The 17,892-nt window shown below is 47.8% G+C and overlaps 7 protein-coding genes across 7 annotated transcripts; 2 read left to right on the top strand and 5 right to left on the bottom strand.

The window, feature by feature from the left end:
* Nucleotides 1-922: 922 nt before the first annotated feature.
* N7469_010016 (putative DUF21 and CBS domain protein (Mam3)) lies at nucleotides 923-3,162 on the bottom strand (the record flags this gene model as incomplete). The annotated part of the gene is made up of 2 exons (XM_056648921.1): nucleotides 923-1,967; nucleotides 2,021-3,162. 2 exons carry the CDS (start codon nucleotides 3,160-3,162, stop codon nucleotides 923-925), a joined length of 2,187 nt encoding a protein of 728 aa, XP_056496052.1.
* Nucleotides 3,163-3,694: 532 nt separating this feature from the next.
* Nucleotides 3,695-4,630, bottom strand: N7469_010015 (uncharacterized protein; the record flags this gene model as incomplete). Its single annotated transcript, XM_056648920.1, has 1 exon — nucleotides 3,695-4,630. The coding sequence occupies one exon, from the start codon at nucleotides 4,628-4,630 to the stop codon at nucleotides 3,695-3,697; it is 936 nt and encodes a 311-aa protein (XP_056496051.1).
* Nucleotides 4,629-5,747, top strand: N7469_010014 (uncharacterized protein; the record flags this gene model as incomplete). The annotated part of the gene is made up of 2 exons (XM_056648919.1): nucleotides 4,629-5,390; nucleotides 5,439-5,747. 2 exons carry the CDS (start codon nucleotides 4,629-4,631, stop codon nucleotides 5,745-5,747), a joined length of 1,071 nt encoding a protein of 356 aa, XP_056496050.1.
* Nucleotides 5,748-7,849: 2,102 nt separating this feature from the next.
* N7469_010013 (2-oxoisovalerate dehydrogenase subunit beta) lies at nucleotides 7,850-9,129 on the bottom strand (the record flags this gene model as incomplete). Its single annotated transcript, XM_056648918.1, has 3 exons — nucleotides 7,850-7,887; nucleotides 7,949-8,514; nucleotides 8,570-9,129. The coding sequence occupies 3 exons, from the start codon at nucleotides 9,127-9,129 to the stop codon at nucleotides 7,850-7,852; spliced, it is 1,164 nt and encodes a 387-aa protein (XP_056496049.1).
* Nucleotides 9,130-9,873: 744 nt separating this feature from the next.
* N7469_010012 (argininosuccinate synthase) lies at nucleotides 9,874-11,659 on the top strand (the record flags this gene model as incomplete). The annotated part of the gene is made up of 9 exons (XM_056648917.1): nucleotides 9,874-9,888; nucleotides 10,021-10,063; nucleotides 10,123-10,164; nucleotides 10,227-10,247; nucleotides 10,310-10,453; nucleotides 10,512-10,564; nucleotides 10,626-11,194; nucleotides 11,245-11,320; nucleotides 11,372-11,659. The coding sequence occupies 9 exons, from the start codon at nucleotides 9,874-9,876 to the stop codon at nucleotides 11,657-11,659; spliced, it is 1,251 nt and encodes a 416-aa protein (XP_056496048.1).
* Nucleotides 11,660-12,137: 478 nt separating this feature from the next.
* On the bottom strand, nucleotides 12,138-13,761 carry N7469_010011 (putative salicylate hydroxylase; the record flags this gene model as incomplete). The annotated part of the gene is made up of 7 exons (XM_056648916.1): nucleotides 12,138-12,175; nucleotides 12,229-12,557; nucleotides 12,614-13,352; nucleotides 13,407-13,464; nucleotides 13,514-13,590; nucleotides 13,660-13,664; nucleotides 13,715-13,761. 7 exons carry the CDS (start codon nucleotides 13,759-13,761, stop codon nucleotides 12,138-12,140), a joined length of 1,293 nt encoding a protein of 430 aa, XP_056496047.1.
* A 1,780-nt stretch (nucleotides 13,762-15,541) lies between these two features.
* On the bottom strand, nucleotides 15,542-16,967 carry N7469_010010 (cytochrome P450; the record flags this gene model as incomplete). Its single annotated transcript, XM_056648915.1, has 3 exons — nucleotides 15,542-15,853; nucleotides 15,961-16,418; nucleotides 16,496-16,967. The coding sequence occupies 3 exons, from the start codon at nucleotides 16,965-16,967 to the stop codon at nucleotides 15,542-15,544; spliced, it is 1,242 nt and encodes a 413-aa protein (XP_056496046.1).
* Nucleotides 16,968-17,892: the final 925 nt, after the last annotated feature.

The following is a 17,892-nucleotide window of genomic DNA, read 5'->3' as shown; positions in this document are numbered from 1 at the left end:
GTGCATGATAGCACCTCCGGTCCGGAAGATGATATCTAGGTATATGGTGGCGCATTTGATCTACTTTCGTCACAAAGGAAAAGAAGACTTGAAAGCTCAAGAACAAGTGGACGTGGTAACAGTGATTCAGACAATAATACTGTGGCTCGCTCTCGATGCGGCTTAATATGACACTTCAAGATCTTTTAGTATGTACAAATGACCCAAACGCCGAGGACAAATTGATTCAAAAGAGACAAAGAAAACACTCCTTGGTCTGGGTCATCCCTTCTTCCATCCTCCATCTTACCATGTTCAAAAACATAGATACTGTTTCCACCTCAAACCCATCTGCCCACATGAGGATGATCCTCGCCCACCAGCACAGCAGGTGCCAAGTCTGTTTGAGATTGATCGATCGGTTGTGGTTTGTGGTTATGGTAGGTTGAGGTGCGGTTTCTTCCTTTTTTTTGTTTGGTTGTGGTTGGTTGTGGTTGTCTGGCGCCGGGGAGGTGTGGTTGGTTGTATGGTTGATTTGGTTCATTACCAAGGGTTGGTAATTTAGTTGAATTGATTCATCACAGATGAATCGATTATTTCAACCACACCTCTTGACTACCACAACCATCTCAAGCAAGCTTGGAAATCCGATCGATTGGTTGTGTTTCGTGGTTGGCCGGAGTTGGTTATAATGATGGTGTGAATTGCCATGTGTTGTGATGGCCTGAGCTGGCTGTGGTTGTAGTTTGGTTGTTGTTTTTTGGGGGGTTGGGGGTGTGACTGATTGTGTTGTTGATCATGTTTGTGATTTGTTCTGAATGAATCATTTCAACCACGCCTGACAACCACAATCAGCTCAAGCAAGGTGAAACATCTCATCGGTGAGATGGGCGGCTCCATGTGGCTCCGTCGGAGGCCATTTGGACCCCAGAACACGGGTGCTTCATTGAAGCAGAGGCTGCTCCTCAGCAGAACCTTTCTGTTGAGCTTTCGATTTCTGATGCTTGCGGCGGCGGCGTTTCTTGGAGTGGGGTTGCTGTGAACCCTGGGATTCAATACTCGTGTCGGTTATTTGTTGCCGGTTGGGCGACGAGTCACGCGTGCGATGAGGAGAGGACTGGCCATCAGAAGAGGAATCCGATCCATTTGTATGCAGGACAACCTTTCGGATTCCATTGACGTCCACAATTTGTTCGGTAATGCTGCCGCTTCGAGTTGGTCCACGATGGTGATAGATGAACTCTCCCCGAGATCCAGTGGATTGAACGCTGTCATTTCCACTGCTGTTTTGGCGCATTGAACCAGAGTGGGGTTGGTCTTCGCGCTCTTCATGGACAGGCTCTGGGATGGAAACTTGCGGCAGATCATTGAATTGCTGCGCATTAGGTGATTTTACAAAATTGTCTTGAGTAGAAATAGCGCCGTAGCCAAGTTGTAAAGCGTGTGTGCCATCTTTTGCATCTGCACCGGAGCCCACAAGACCTGCTCCGATGCCACCTTGATAGGCTGTGGCATTAAATTGAAACTGTGAATCGCTCGTGCTGTGTCCAGATTCAATGTCTGTTTGCGCGGAACGTGAAGGAGACTCGCCGCTGCGTTTGATTTTGACGTTGTGGTATCGAGTCTGCCTCGGGCGACTCGCCAAGTTTGAGGGGCCGAGATGTTTGAGATGCTCTCGGATCTCATCAGTTGCGCCCCTTTGTGTGAACCATGCGTCGGAGGGTTTGCCATTAACATCATTATTGGGCCTTCGAAGTTGGAATCTAGGGGGAGGTGCCTCGACAGAGCTGCGACGTCGTGGGATTTCTGGCTTGGGAGTAGATTGCGATGATCCATCCACATCGACAAGCTGTCCTTCTGTGAGAGACGAGACCATTGGCGGCTCTTCGACGATTTTGCCCTTGGGGACACGCGATTTAGGTGCAGGTGCCATCCGACGAATGGCCTTATGTACATCGACAAATACGTCGGACTCGTCGATGATTTCCCTGTGTCAAAGTTAATAAGTGCTAATCAAACATGAGGGGCAACATGAACATACTCTCCGATGAGCTCCTCAATCACATCTTCGAGGGTGACAACACCCAGTGCGCCTCGGTCTTCACTGGGGTATGACGAGACGAGAACCATATGAGATTTCCCTTCTTGGAAGAAGTTGACAATATCCAGACAGCTTGTTTCTGGTCTTGTCTCGGGGAGGGTTGCCAAGGCAAAATCACGGACACGCTTGCCATCTTCTGGATCATAGGTAATGAGCATCTTGACCAAGAGCATGCCAACGAAGTTCACAGGGTTATCAGGAGCATGAATCGGAATGCGAGAGTATCCTTGGGATAGAATCAAGTCCATAGTTCGCTCGTCCAGGACAGTGTCGGCAGACATCGTGAACACGTCCTCCATCGGCGTCATGATGGTGCCAACCGATTTTTCTTTGAGGTCGAGAACAGCGCTGATGATTGTAACTTCGTCGGAATTTAATTGTTCTCCAGCTTCACCGAGAGTCCTGTGCAGCGTGACCAGTGTTTTGAGGCCCGCCTTTTTGTAAATGGTACCATGATCCTCGCCAAGAAGTCTATCGAGCAACTTTGCGACCGGCCAGGCGACAGGGGACATAATGTACATGAGAACCAGAACACAGGGAGCCATCCAAGCTCCGATCGGTAGGCCGTAGCGTACACAGATTGATTGTGGAACAACTTCACCGAATATGACAATTAGAGCTGTGCTGCCCAGGACCGCGGGCCATCCACCCCCAAGAGTCCTGTCGAGCACAATGGGCAGGGTTTCGTTTGTTATGACATTGCTGAGCAGTAAGGTGACTAGAACCCAATGCTTACCCCGTTTGAGAAGATTCAAGACACTGGCGGCATTTTTCTTCTCGGAGCCTTCACCCGATGTTTTTATCACTTGCAAGTACACTTCGTCCTGCCCCATCAAAGCAATTGTAAGACCTGCGAAGGCCCCACCGCTGAGAACTAGGGCGGCCGAGATTCCCAGGTAGAGCCATAAACTTGGATCGCTAGGCTCTTTCGGAAGTTCTGATTCGGAGGATGAGAGACCGTATGCGGAGAGAGCGGGGGCAGCAGCAGCGAGAGGAAGTTGAGAAAAGGTGAGGACGATCAACCTGGCTAGACCCAAAACCATGGGCCTAGCAGCAAGGGCGCGGGTTGCAGGTGAAGTCATCGCTGAGAGATCGGATGCAGGAATTGAAGAAGAAGCGACAGAATGATCGAATTATCCCCACAGCGTCGGTCAGCGCCGGCGGGAAATAACAGGAGGTGGAGGTTAGAGCTGCGAGGTGATCATCGCAGAGGAAGAACCCAAGCTGGGGAAGAGGGGGGATCGGGAGAAACAGGCGAATGGTATACGCGGGATCTCTCGGAGTAGTGGGCAATGGTCGAAGAGAGGTGAACAAAATGAGGTCGGCCGGGGTGGTTGTTTCAGAAGCAGAAGAGAAAGAGGAGAAGTAGGTGAAACCGAAAAAAGCAGCGTTTACAAAGACGGAAGATTTGATGGTCGCACGGAAGCTCAATTGGGTTTTGCGGGAGCGGCCGGTCGACACCTGAGAAACACCTGACGACATCTGACCGGCATGCACGTCAAAACTTCGAATGGTTCCAGATTTGTTCTCCACAAGGCCCCCAGTGGATCATTGTTTTGTCTGATCTGGTCTAAAAAAAATTGGCCATTCGAAGTCTTGTATAGCCAGACCAAATTAGGCCGAAGCCACAGGCGAAGCATTCCATTGACGCAGTCTGAGCTCTGAGCGGCTGGCTTCCCAGATTGACTTGCAGTTGTTGACAATGGGCTGCCAGACGGTGTTCTCAAGAAGGAGGCAGAGTCTCTGGAAGTCTCGCTGCTGAGCACATTCATTGACATCGTTCAGCTGCTCGTCGAGCTCGCGGGCGCATAATCGAAGCCTGTCAGCGAGATAAATGCATCCCTTGAGTTTGTGGTCGGCCTCTTCCTTCTTCTCTCTGGCCTTTCTGAGCTCTGTCTGAAGCTCAGGGTCGGTCATGCCAATCATTGTCATTTGATTCTTCAGTGCCTCCTTTTTTGCTTTGAGGCTCGCTTTATCTGAGTCTGCGACCATGATCTGGCTCTTGAGAACGCTGTTCTCTTCCTTCAGGGCATTGTATTCATCGCTCAGATTTTTGGTTGATGCCATCATCTGGGCCTTGAGACCGCTGTTCTCGTCCCTCAAAGTGCGATTCTCATTGCTCAGCATTTTTGTTGATGCTTGGAGTAGTGACACCGCAGCTGCGGTATCGTCCGCCGATAATGCATTGTTGGAGGTGTCCATGGCGTTCTGCTTTTCGCTCTTCAGCCTGTCGCATTTCGCCTGAAGGCCGTTGCCCATTGCTTGCAGAAGTTGAATTCCCGTCAATGCATCATCTCTAGCATCGCAGACAGCCTGGTGATCCCTCTTCAGCTGATCGTAATTGTTCTGAAGATCATTGCCCAGTTCTCTCAAACGGGTCACCTCTTTCAACGCTTCATCTTGCCCAGTTTTGCATTCAAGAGCACCCTTAGCCTGGTCGCTTCGCAGGATCTCAGGCTCGGAAATTTTCTTCTGTAGCTCATTGACTTCGGTTCTCAGACACCCTGCTTCGGACACTGCTTTGTCTTTCTCCGCTTCAAGACTAGGCATGTTTTTGTGCAGACTTTCTTTTTCGAGCTTGTGGTATTTGTCGAGAAGTTCACTGCCTTCCTGCATCAAACGAGCCACTTCGGCAGTTGCCGCGTCTTTCTCCGCTGTGACTTGGCGGTGCGCGATCTCACAGGGCTTCATTGGATGCTGCGATCTCGGACTTTTCGGACTGAAGGCGATCTACCTGAGACCGAAGCTCAGAAGCTTCGCTGGGGCTGGCCCGAAGACTCTCCTCGTTTTGGCTTTCGATGGCCTGATTGAGACGAGCTATCTCGGACTCATACGCAGCGATTTGGTCAGTGCGAGTAATAAGATCTGCCTCGTTGGACTTCTGGGTGGCAATCCGGAGCTGACCCAGCTCCCTGTCAAGGTCGGCGTGGTCAGTTGCAAGCTTGGAGTTTTGGGACTGAAGACTCTCCACTGCAGACTTGAGATTATCTCTCTCATTCTTGTTGGCCTGGAGCATATCATTGGCGGTCTTCATGTTCCAGGAAGCATCCGCCTCGGCTTTCATGATCTCTCCTCTGAGGTCCTTGTTCTCTTTGACAAGTTCGGTGGTCAGGCTTTGATGCTCGACAAGCTGTCTGCGGAGGTTCAAGTTCATGTTTTCCATTTCCAGAACGCTCATAGTAGCAGTGGGTGTATCTTTGGCATTCAGAGTCGGCGTGATGTTGTAGTCTGGTCCTGGGGAATCCATTTCGTAATCCCCATCTCGATCCACGCCCTCGCATCTGAAGACACCAGCGCTTCCAGTCCAATCGTGGCCTTCTTTCAGTGCTCGCTCTAACTTCTGACACCCTCTCCAAAGTTGCCAGAATTCGGCCCCCGCCATGCGCTTCCACTCTTCGTGGTTGCGCTTCTCAGTCTCGGCCTCGGTCAGTTCTTCCTTCAAGTGGACAATTTCTGCCTTAACTGCTATCATCTCATGTTCTTTCTCTTCTTTGTCGTTGGTCAGGAGCTGAATCTGGTTGGAGTTCTCGTTTCTCGTCCTCTCGGCAATTTCATTGAGCTGCTGTTCATAAAACTCGCGCACTCCATTCAGTTTGGCCTCGTGCTTTCTGTCGCACTCGTCCTTGGTAAACCGTTCAATATCAGCGCGGTCCCAGCGGGAATTTGAATACAGTTGAGCTTGAATCTTGGCTTCGCTTTCAAACTTGTTCCTCTGTTCGATGAGGTCATTGACAGCGTTGGATTTCTCTTGCTCGTGCCTCTCTTTGAGTATCTGAATATCTCGCCTACTCGTGATACTCCACGCTCTGATTTCAGCTGTGGCCAATCTCATCTTGTCTTTGAGGTCTCCGATTTCCTGCGTTTTGGAGGATTCAGTGTCGCTCGCGTTTTTTTTGTACTCGCGGAAGTGTCTGTGAATTTTGGCGTATTTCTTCTTCCATTCTCCGATCTTCGCCCTGGCTCTTTGGAGTCTAAGGGCTAGTCTGCGGTCTTGTTAGCCAATGAATGCATGTTCCTGGGAACACAAGGTGACTTACGATCCTATCACCGAAAAAGGTGGTGGTGGTTCGGCTACAGGAGTCTCAAATTGTCCTGGGCTGTATTTTTGTTAGCTTTGTTCCTCTATAGTCTGCAAACATAAGGGGTTTCTTACGTCTGGAATCCCATGATGGGAATAAAGGTAGGAGCATTGGAATTCGCCCCGTTCTGGGGGAGGCTGTCCTCAACTGGCGAAAATGGAGGGTAGGGAGATGAGGCTTCTAGCTGCTGCAAAGATGCCATCATGAACGCCATTATGGCGAGCGCAAGAAGGAGAAAGCCATTCAGGTATAGGGAGAACCTGTACAGCAACTCATCCCAACTTTCTTTGCCCATGAAGACCGGCAGAAAATAAGAAAGGATGATTGGGATGGTGAGAATGAAGACAGTCTGGAGAAGCCAACGAATGTCGGTCATTGAGCCCGACATGGCGGTTTGTCCTGACGAGAGAGAGATGACAAAGAAGTCTGTTTACCAGACAGTAGAATAGCTAACACAAGAAATTAACTAGCGAGTTGTTGATGAAAGCGTAGAAAAAATATTGTGTGGTGTGGTTGAAGAGGAAGAGGAAGAAGAAGAAGAAGAGGGAAGAGTGGTGGAAATGGGGGCCTCTTCTTGTTTACATCGGCTGTCCAGCATTCACTGGGTGGTTCATCGCATCTTCCCAACTCTCACTTCACACTTTTGTTGATGTTGCCTATCTTGGAACCCCATCCAGCTTCCATGCGTGTCCATGGTATATACTTTTCCTTGAGTTCCAATTGTTTATACTATCAGCTCTCCGAATATCGGCCATGGCTTGAACTGGACATTTCTGTGTCTACTTTGTCAGGGAATATCCAGCCATTAGACAAATATGCTAGATAATGGGCTATTACTTTACTCTCACAACTAATACAAATTTCAAGCCAGACGAGCTTACTCAATATCTTTCAAATACAGGAGTACTTGGAGCTCTAATACCAACTCGAGCGATATCACATACTTCTACTTCCATAAGTATTGTTGCGAATCTCCAGTGAAAGAAATTGAGTTTTTATATTCTACTTTGACGGTGAAATAAGCTTTGCGGCACATGTGGATCTGTCCTTACCCAAAACATGCACGGAGTGGATCACAATGCATTTGGTCTTGGCGAACGGCACAAGCATTAATTGTACATTGTATGCATTATTTAATATATTTAATGCTCAAGCAATTGAAGAAAGATAAAATCGTCAAAAAATCGGATTACAGTCTATATGAACCACTTGCGAGGTTTTGACTCTTTGAGAGGTTGACATTGGAAGGGAATATTCGAGATTGCAGGCTTGGAATCTACTAGATTTCAGTAGAACGGTACCTAACTACAAGCTGGATACCTTTCCAACTAGGTAGTTGCTAGATACTATCTAGCAATTCATGGTAGTACCATGAAGATATATTTTCAAGACTGAATATATTACACAATATATTGAGTGAGAGTGTGGGATCTTGCTTTAAGTCAATATGTACTTTCGCGAATACCGGAGAGCTAATGTATCCTATTACCTGTTCTGTGCCCATTCAAATCATCCTAGCATTTCTATCTTTGTAGAATTTAGCGCAAATCAAATGAATGTCTGCTGAGCGCTTGGGTATCCTAGAGGTGTCTACTGGGAACCTTCAATATCTGCATGTGTTTCACGGAAAAGAGTGCCCATAGTACTCTATCTTTTCATTGTCCCATATTGGTATCTTTCTATGCATGGCTCAGTATTCAAGGGTTTGTTTGATAGCGTCGTAGATTCCTGGGTGAGGATCCTTGATTAGTACGTAGGCAATTAGAAGGGAAGGGGAGAGTGAGCGTACTCGCAACGTCGGGCAAAATAAATTGCTCATAAGAAAGTCCTGTATGTGTGCTCCAGCCTGCAACTCGCTTGACTGGGGCCTCTAATCGTAGAAAAGCACCATCTTGAATGGTGGCAGCGACCTCAGCACCAACACCATAGTTTATCATGCTTTCGTGGACAACAACAGCCCTGCCAGTTCTGCGGACACTTTCAAGAACTGTCTGTCGATCCCAGGGATAGATCGTACGCAGATCAATTAACTCGATGTTGACACCCTTCATAGATTTCTCGATGGCGGAGATGGCAGCTGAGCACAGATACAGTGGTTGGCCGTAGGATATTATGGTCAGATCTTTGCCGGGCTTTATGACTTCTGCCTGGCTGAGGGGAATGGTGTAATATTCATTCGGGACGTGTTCCACAGCTGCTCGGTATAGACACTTTGGCTCCATAAAGATGACTGGATCATTGTGCTGGAAGATAGAGGATAAAAGAAGACCCTTCGCTTGAGAAGGGGACCGTGGCATTACTACCCGAACGCCGGGAATATGTGCGAAGAGGGATTCGGGGGATTGAGAATGGTACCTGTTCGTACATTCAGTTAGTATGCTATCCACAGTCACAGAATGAAGAAACATACAGCGCCCCATGGCCCACGGCTCCGCAAGGCATGCGGATTACCAGTCCTCCTACGTTAATACCGGTACCGCCTTCTCGATATCGAAATTTGGCGGCTTCATTGACTATCTGATCAAAAGCCGGAAAGACATAGTCGGCGAACTGAATTTCTGCAACAGGTTTCATGCCTTCAGCTGCTGCACCAATCGCAAAACCCGCAATACCTTGCTCAGTCAAAGGTGTGTTGAAGACTCTATCCGATCCAAATTCAGTCTGTAGGTCCATAGAGCACCGGAAGACACCCCCAAAGGCAACATCTTCGCCAAACAGCATCACTTTGTCCGAGGCTGAAAGTGCTGTCCGTAAAGCAGAATTGATGGCTTGGAAATAATTCAATCGTTTTGTCGTAGCAGCTGCAGGAAAATCTGGGATACCGGATAAGGAGGAGGGTGTGTGATGTAGCAATGGAGTAGACTTGTAGTCAATAGGCAGGTTGAGCTTCGCAGCAGGAGAAGGAGCAGCCGAATAAGATCGACGGGCTATCCGTGGGAGTAACCCCTGCTGTGCACGGAATAGCGCCATTTCGATGTTCAAATTGACTTAATAAGTTGAATCATAAAGAAAAGCGTACCCCGTGCTGGGATTTCTTTATAAAGGGCTATATGGAGATTGCGGGGGAGGCCGCGAATAACCGATGCTTGCTGCAAACGAGGCAAACATCATGCGGAGGGCGATGACGGCACCAGCAGGCTTGGCGGGTTGGTCGAAGCCAAACATATCCACAAGATACTTTGCAGACAGCAATCAATTGTGACCAATGTCAACTGTGAGTGTTTATAAACCATAGTATTCATTGAAGCTATAATAATTCGGGAAAGGTAAAAAAATTGAGATGAAGTTGTTCATTCAACATATTGAGACTTGGCTTGAATAGTGGTAATTCTACCCACACTATTTCTACGTAGTGTGTGGGGAGGAGTCCAATGTCGGGAAACCATTAGATGAGCCTCACGATTGTAGTACAATGCAAGACATACAGTTGAGTTGTCTAGCTGGGACTGTCTAATGGATGAAGCTGTTCTCCGTAGTCAGAATGGTCCTCCTTTGTGCCAATGAGTCGTCCCAAATATGTGGAAACAGATCGGCGTCCACTAGCAGAGTGATCTATCAGGGCTTATCAGCCGGTGTCGGCGCCAAGACATGCCCCCCCGCCCGCACCAAAAAACCGTCATTTTTTCCGGGTGACTCAACACTCTCCTTCTTCAACTCAACTCCCCCAATTTTTTTTTGGATCTTACACTCAATCACAGTTTCAGATCATTCACAATGAGCAAAGGAAAGGTGTGTTTCCTCAATTGCCCCCGGTGCAATCGCAATTCGTGATTTCACTTATCAGACCGCCACTTCATCCCACTTTAATCGTTCAACTTGCCCGTCTGGTTTCCCGAGTTTACTGACTCATTGCGCGGACAGGTTTGCCTCGCCTACTCTGGTGGACTCGACACCAGCTGTATCCGTACGGACTTCTTAAATATATATACTCCGCGCAATGGACGACGCTGATATTTTTTCCAGTCAAGTACCTCATTGAGGAGGGCTACGAGGTTGTCTGCTTCAGTAAGTCTTCCATTGCGGCGCCAGCTCCAATTGCAATCTCATGGTACTAATCTGTCTGATAGTGGCCGATGTTGGTCAAGAAGGTATGGATTCGACTTTACTCGATGGCTCGTGACCCAGACCGGAAACTAAACAGCTACCCCAGAGGACTTCGAGGCTGCCCGCGCCAAGGCCCTGCAGTGCGGTGCCCTGAAGTGCGAGATTGTCGATATCCGCCGCGAGTTCATTGATGAGCTTTGCTTCCCCGCCATTGCTTGCAACGCCGTTTACGAGAACGTCTACCTGCTCGGTATGCTGTGCTACTCCATTCGCTTTCCAACGAACAGCCTACTGACAATGTACCTCAGGAACTTCGCTCGCTCGTCCCGTCATTGCCCGTGCCCAAATCGAGGTTGCCCAGGTAGGAAACATCCTGAAAATACCCGAAATTTAAACATCTCTGACTGACTTTTCTCAAATAGCGTGAGGGCTGCTTCGCCGTTTCCCACGGTTGCACCGGTAAGGGTAACGACCAGGTTCGTTTCGAGCTTGCTTTCTACGCCCTGCAGCCCACCATCAAGGTCATTGCCCCGTGGCGCGACCCCGTCTTCTATGAGCGCTTCGCCGGTCGTAACGATCTCCTTGCCTATGCCGCCGAGAAGGGCATCCCCGTCACCTCCACCAAGTCCAAGCCCTGGAGCATGGATGAGAACCTGGCCCACTGCTCTTACGAGGCTGGTATTCTGGAGGATCCCGATACTACTCCCCCTGCCGACATGTGGAAGCTGTCTGCGGACCCCTTGACCGCTCCTGACCAGCCCGAGGACTTCACCGTCCACTTCGAGAAGGGTATCCCCGTCAAGCTCGAGTACACCGAGAAGGGCCAAAAGAAGACCGTCACCGACTCCGTTGACGTCTTCCTCACTGCCAACGCTATTGCCCGCCGCAACGGTGTTGGACGTATTGATATCGTCGAGAACCGTTTCATCGGTATCAAGTCTCGTGGCTGCTACGAGACCCCCGGTCTCACCTGCCTGCGCGCTGCTCACATGTGAGTCATAAATTCGATTTCATAGTTCTTTACATGCTAACATATCAAAGTGATCTTGAGGGTCTTGTCATGGACCGTGAGGTTCGTGCTTTGCGTGACCAGTTCGTCACCTTCAACTACTCCAAGGTCAGTTCTCAATCCAAATGATACAATTTGCATTGACTAACTTCATAACAGCTTCTGTACAACGGCATGTACTTCTCTCCCGAGCGCGAGTTCCTCGAGTCCTCCATCACTGCCTCTCAGAAGTCCGTCAACGGCCAGGTCCGCTGCCGCGCTTACAAGGGCACCGTCTCCATCCTTGGTCGCTCCTCCGAGACTGAGAAGCTGTACGACATGACCGAGTCCAGCATGGACGAGATTGGTGACTTCTCCCCCGCTGAGACCACTGGTTTCATCAACGTCTCTGCTATCCGTCTCAAGAAGTACGGACAGATGAAGGCTGCTGCTGGCGAGAAGATGTAAATGTCTTCTTCAAAAATGATTGAATAACGCCACCAAAAGAATATATAGGAAGCCATATGTTGAGCGTTACTGGCCTTCACTATGGGAAGTATCGGGCTATGCTTTACGTTTTATCATGCCCGATGCGAGATTGAATGATTCCCTTTTAGGAAGATTGTATAATGAAATCAAAAAAAGTTCTACACTTTCGTATTAGTCTTTCAGCTTTCTAACACATTAATCTTATTACTAGTCATGCTGTGGAGAACATCGTCGGTAATATAGCGGAGACGAATGTAAATCAAATTCCAAAATTGAACTGGACTCAAATGCGATTGATTGTATACGATATGATGAATATCTCGTACTAGTCTGTCTAATAATATGTACACTTCTAATGAATATTTGCCAGCGGTATACTGGATAGTATTACCGTCTATAAGGCTCGATGTAACATGGCCTTTCTATGTTGAATATGGTCGTAACATGGTCAACCAGCTTATAAGCTAGCATTAACCTTCTCATCTTTCGCCAAGTCTATCAGGTAGAAAGTTAGCATTTGTCCAAATTCAAGGCTTCACATCACCTACCGCTCCATGCATCCAACGCAACTTGCTCTGCATCCCACCCCCACAAGAAATTCTGTGTCTGGCGATCATTCCATTTATCTGGATTAGATCCTGTTGCTGACGCCCGGAATTGTGCGTCACGGGCGAGTTGTTCCGGGCCGTCGGGTAAATGCAGTGCAATGCGGTTCTCAGTGCCAGATTGTTGCACCGTTTCCGCGCGCTGTTTCCGGGTCTTCTCGTATACTTGCAATGCAGTTGGGATTTCGTGGTGAGATATGATGCTTGAAAGCAAGATGCCCAGGGCAGCTGCGTCTTCAACGGCTTGTGCTGCTCCCTGCGCAACATATGGACTAGGAGAGAGATATTAGGCTTGGACAGGATCACTGGGATCTATTTTCAGACTCACAGCATTGGATGGCATGCATCACCGATAAGAGCGACTGGACCTCTAATCCAAGTTCGCAGAGGTCGATGGAGACATAGCTTCCATTCCAGAACTTCATCTTCAACGACTAGGTCAATCAATTTCCTCACGATAGGATCCCAACCAGCATAATGATCGATCATCGCCTGTTTTGATCCCTTTGTGGTCCATGACTCCTCAACCTCCTGTCGATCCGGATGCAATAAGACAACGTTGTATAACTCATGGTTGCGCACCGGGTAGGCGATGATATGCCGCGCAGGTCCCAGCCAACGAGTTGCTTGTGGTTCTTCAACAAGTTTCTTCAACTCTGGATCCTTTTCCATAATGCTACGGGGTAGCATAATCCGGTACGCCGCATCTCCGGTGGGGATGGCATCAATATGGGGATTTTCCAAAAGATGACCACGCACAGTAGACTTAATACCATCAGCACCGATAACAACGTCCCCGCGAACGATACTACCGTCAGCTAATGTGACGGAAGCAGGGCTGAAGTCTACACTGGATACGAAGCAATTCTCCCGCAGATGAACATTATCAAGAGCCAATGCTTTCTCGATAAGGGCGTTGTGCAGATCAGCTCTGTGAATGACTACCTGTTGGCCAAAGGTCTTGTTCACGGGCATAGTGCCGAGAAGTGCTCCGTCTTGCCATCTTCGAACATGGATATGTTCTAAGGCTACATCCTGAGCGTGGATTAAGTCCGACACACCCCATCCTGAAGATATGTTAGCTCCCAACTCTTACTATGGGTGGATTATGGTTAACAGACGGTCGAAAAGACGTAGCATGTTCGGAGATACTTGGATGCCAGCTCCAACCTCCATCAGCTTGGGATTGTTAGCTACAGAATTCCACTTGCCAATGCTGAATACATACTTTTGGCGCGGCTTCGAGCACTGTGACTCGGTGTCCTCGCAGACCGAGTGTCAAGGCTGCCGCCATACCACCAATTCCTATGGGAAGACGTCAATCAATTTTTTTTTCTACCGGCAAGAGTGTCATGCACCGTGGAAACCACATACCAGCCCTGTCGAATATTAGCTCCTGACCGTCTACTCTTGAATTAGGGGATCTTACCCGACGACAATCACGTTCAGAGGCAAATTTGCCATTGGAACCGCCATGCTGAAAGACAAACCTGTGGGATATACAACAAACAGGTCGGTCGTCAATCTTCAGTATGTGACAAAGGAAAGATGGTCCAGGAGTGGTTGACCAAAGCCTCGCGTGGCGGACTCTTAACCCCGTGGCTATTTCTGAAAAGACAATCCCGAGCCTAGTTGTTCGGAGGTATTCCGTCCCACTCGTACCACAAGTACACTATTTCTCCAGACTGAAAGTAGGTCCTTGGTCTAGTATTTAATACTTTACCCCCGACAATCCTAACTCTCCAGGGCATTGGGGGGAGGGAGTGACCCCATAATAAGTCGTTCAAGAACGACCCTCTTTTTTTGGCCTCCCCGCAGATCCAGCACACATGCACAAAATGAGATACACCGGGCTTTGATTTCATTGCCCCGGGCGTATCATGTCTAGTCTGGGTCCGGTCCGAAGTACATCAGAAACGGTACTTCGCGGCATCTGCGGGTCCGAGGGATAAGCTTGCCGAGTGCTTGGTATTATACAATTGGTTTTATTGAATTTGACTAGAAATATACTGCAGTCTAGATCGATATTTGAAATTCTCTCTTGTCTCTACTGTCCTTGGAATGTGGTACCAATTCTTTACTTGAATTCCTTGTTTTTTGGAGTGTTCAAAAAGCCGAGCCGAGCAGGATGGTCGCAAGTGGATCTTTCGCAGTGATTGGCCGGCCCGATTTTTCCTCTGGGGAATCCACCAGTTGAGTCCGGCTGTTTCAACGTGCCTCATCTGCCGAGTTAAACTCCTACTAGAATCGAGTCAATATTGAACTACATTACAGAGTACAGCATGTAGTTACATTTCCACGTAGTTATTGCTAATAATTGCAGTATGGCCGAACTCCACTTCCCCAATGTTGTTGATCTTGTGATTTACTAACTCTTTACTACAATATGTATGTACGTAGTATGCTGCTACCTATCTGCAGTCACGGCAATTCTAACCAGCCATAGCCGATCTGCTGATCTCACGCGGGATATTTGAAGTTTAAACCATGAGGATTTACATGCAGGAAATTTAACTGAACTGGAGGCCCATTCTTGTTCAATGTCAAGCCTTTAGTTAGTCTTTGCGTATGGCCAATAATTCAATTTCAAAGTAGTTCTGTGAAAGACTCGCCATCCCCTCCCACCTTATGAACCATAGTACAGAGTACTTGTAATTCTTGTTCACGCCAAATCAGCCAATCTTAACCCTCGATACGCCGGTCAATACGAAAATGAAGACTTCGGGTCTTGAGATATTGCCATGGCTCCCTTGATAGATAATTACTGGTCACTTGTTGTCGCAATTGCGATTTCGTATCGTCGACTTCACAAAGCGACCCTCTATCTCCACAAGGAGACGCCAAGCTCGGCCTCAACGTCGTCAGCTGTCAGAACACCGCCAATGTGGTACATATGATTCAGGTATACATGTACTAGTCTCCCAAATATCCAGATGCTAATTCCTCAGTTATCTCCGTGAGTCTCTGCTTCATCAGCTTGGCTATATCCTCACCCTAAATTTTCTCTGTGGCATAATATGTGCTCATGCGGTACTGTGTGGTACCATCATATTGAGAGAGATCCTGCAACGCCTGTCTACCTTCTCTCTCAATCGTAGCATAAATCTCCGGATTCCGAGGGGTGATTCGACATTCAAAAGGGTGAGGCCGCATATTAAGGCCATTGCTGTACCCAACACGGACAAAGGCATGGACAATCAGTTCACCGGAACATTAAAAAAAAAGAGTTGAAACATGAAACATGCTATCAAAGTACTCACGTATAATCGAATATATTCACAGGAATTTCTTTCCCCTCCCCATCCAAAGCTTTTTCAATCTTAAATCCCCAAAGTAACCTCGCGATTGTGATAAAAGTGCCCTGTTCCGCTAATCCTTGACCACTACACACACGTCTTCCCCATCCAAAGGTCATATATCCCTTTTCTCCAGGGAATGGTCGTGCATAGGGGCTATCTTCAATATATCGTTCCGGATGAAAACGATCTGGATCCGGGAATTCTCGCTCATGATGATGAATGGCCCAGACATTTCCCTGGACCCATGTATCACGAGGAATCAACCAACCCTATTTCGTCGATCCATCTTATCAGCAACAAGATCAGATCAATTTAAAAGATAGCGGCAGGCTTAGACCGCTTGGAGCGGCAGGAAACGAGTGCTTAGTCTCTTTACCTTATAATGATCGTCCTTGATCGGCGCATGCGGTTGACCTCCTATTACCGCCACCGATCGCCAGCGTAATACTTCTTTCACAAAAGCCTTGATGTATGGTAGATTCGGTTCATCCTGGAATGTCGGGCTCCGGTGTGGTCCCACGACCCTGTCGAGTTCTTCCCATGCCTTCGAAAGTGTTTCAGGAAAAGCACAACAGGCTAATACAAAGGTTATTAAGGTGGAGCTCGACGTGTCACTTCCGGCTCCGAATAAATTCCCCGATAATGAAGAAATCTCCATTCGGGACAGATTGTGTTTCGGCGCTTCCTCGAAAATTTTCTTCATGTAGCATTGTTGAGTATTTGGATTTGTAGCGGCTTCTTCGGCCAGTGCGTAGAAAAATGGTCGGCCTCTTCCTTGTCCTTTTCCTAAGCCTTGTTTCCATGGTGCCATCCAGTTTGGGAACTTTGCCAGAACTGGAAATATTTTTTAGTATTAGACATTTCACACTTTAAAAATATGTTGACGGTTAACATTTATAGCATGTGCTTACATGGAAATGACTCCATTAACATCGGAAATGTTTTACCAGGGACATTGAGCTCGGCAGCTCGTTGCATAACAGCAATAACCTCAGTAATGATCGGATCAGAGTAAGAAGCCACGCGTCTCCCAAACCCAATAATCGAAACGACACTTGTAGCGTAACGTTCAAAATGCCTCACGTATTCTTTCGGTTCTGACAGAAGTTCAAACGCAACAAGCTTACTCTCGTCATTCTGGAAATCGCGATACTTACGAACTTGCTGTAGGCCGACTCCCATGTGCGTGAGTTTGCGATGTAATCTCCATCTATCGCCGTAGTACATATTAACTAGATTAGATTGACCGGCTCCTAACTCGCTGAAGACGACCATTCGTGGTCGAGAGGCGTAAATTGCGGCACGTTTGTCGAGAAGATCATTTGCTGCCCATGCATCGCAGATCCAGATTGTAGGTCTTCGTCCGGTCCAGAATGTTATCATTGGGGTTTTGTAGTGTTTTGCTAGCTTTTCAAAATAGATCCAGGGTTTTTCGTTGGGTAATAGATGCGTATTGCCAATCAGTGGAAGTGGAAATGGGCCCGGGGGCTGTAAAGTGTTAATCCATTCGAGATCTTTCAGTTGTGGATTTCGGGGCTTTACGTCTTACGTACCATTTGAAAGTGAAGATAGATTATTCTTCCATAATCTATCAAGAGAAACAGAACTATCCCTGAAATCAGCAGAGGAATTAACCCAAGGAGGCTTCCCTTGTTGGATTTAACTCCGGGAAGAAGATGAAGCGTTTTGGTCTGGAGAAGAGCTAGAAACTCTTCTCCCTTTTCAACAATCATGTCTGTCCTCTTTTACTTTTTTCTCCGAGGTCTGCTCAATAAGTTGACGAGTTTGAAGATTCGTCTCAATGGCTAATGAGAAGAAATACTCCCCACTACCGAGGCACTGAGTATATTCGATTTGACCAAGTGAAATCAGGGTAATCGATTCAGACGAGAGACTTGAATGTTTTACTCAAGCTTCGCTTCAATAAAATGGGCCCTAAGCGGTATAAAGAAAGCAAGGTGCAGCGGGGAATGGCGTATAAGGCGAATGACAATACCCGGGGAGGAAAATGAGGCCAAAGTTACTGTAGTCCCAAATCCATTCATGATACCTCAGTTGCCCCACATTCTACCTACAGGTATCCTCTTAAGGCTGGAAAGATGGATACGCGGTTACTTCGAGTGGTTGTTCATACAAGGAATTCATGTAGTTGCCGGTTGCAAAGCCCTAAACTTCGAAACTCAAATGGCTTTCCCTCATATCTTGTCCGATAGGCACTGGTATACCTTCGAAGAATTTTGACCTGTACGCAGCAATATTATCACCATTGATGGAATTAGACACTTATCCTTAGAAACAGTGACTCCAT

The sequence above is a fragment of the Penicillium citrinum genome (assembly GCF_028827155.1).
Source record: "Penicillium citrinum strain IBT 23319 chromosome Unknown utg000009l:1.0-4274883.0:1.0-4276374.0, whole genome shotgun sequence".
NCBI lineage: Eukaryota > Fungi > Ascomycota > Eurotiomycetes > Eurotiales > Aspergillaceae > Penicillium > Penicillium citrinum.
Note: the sequence above shows the minus strand (reverse complement) of the source record. Positions and strands in the feature narration are given on the sequence as shown.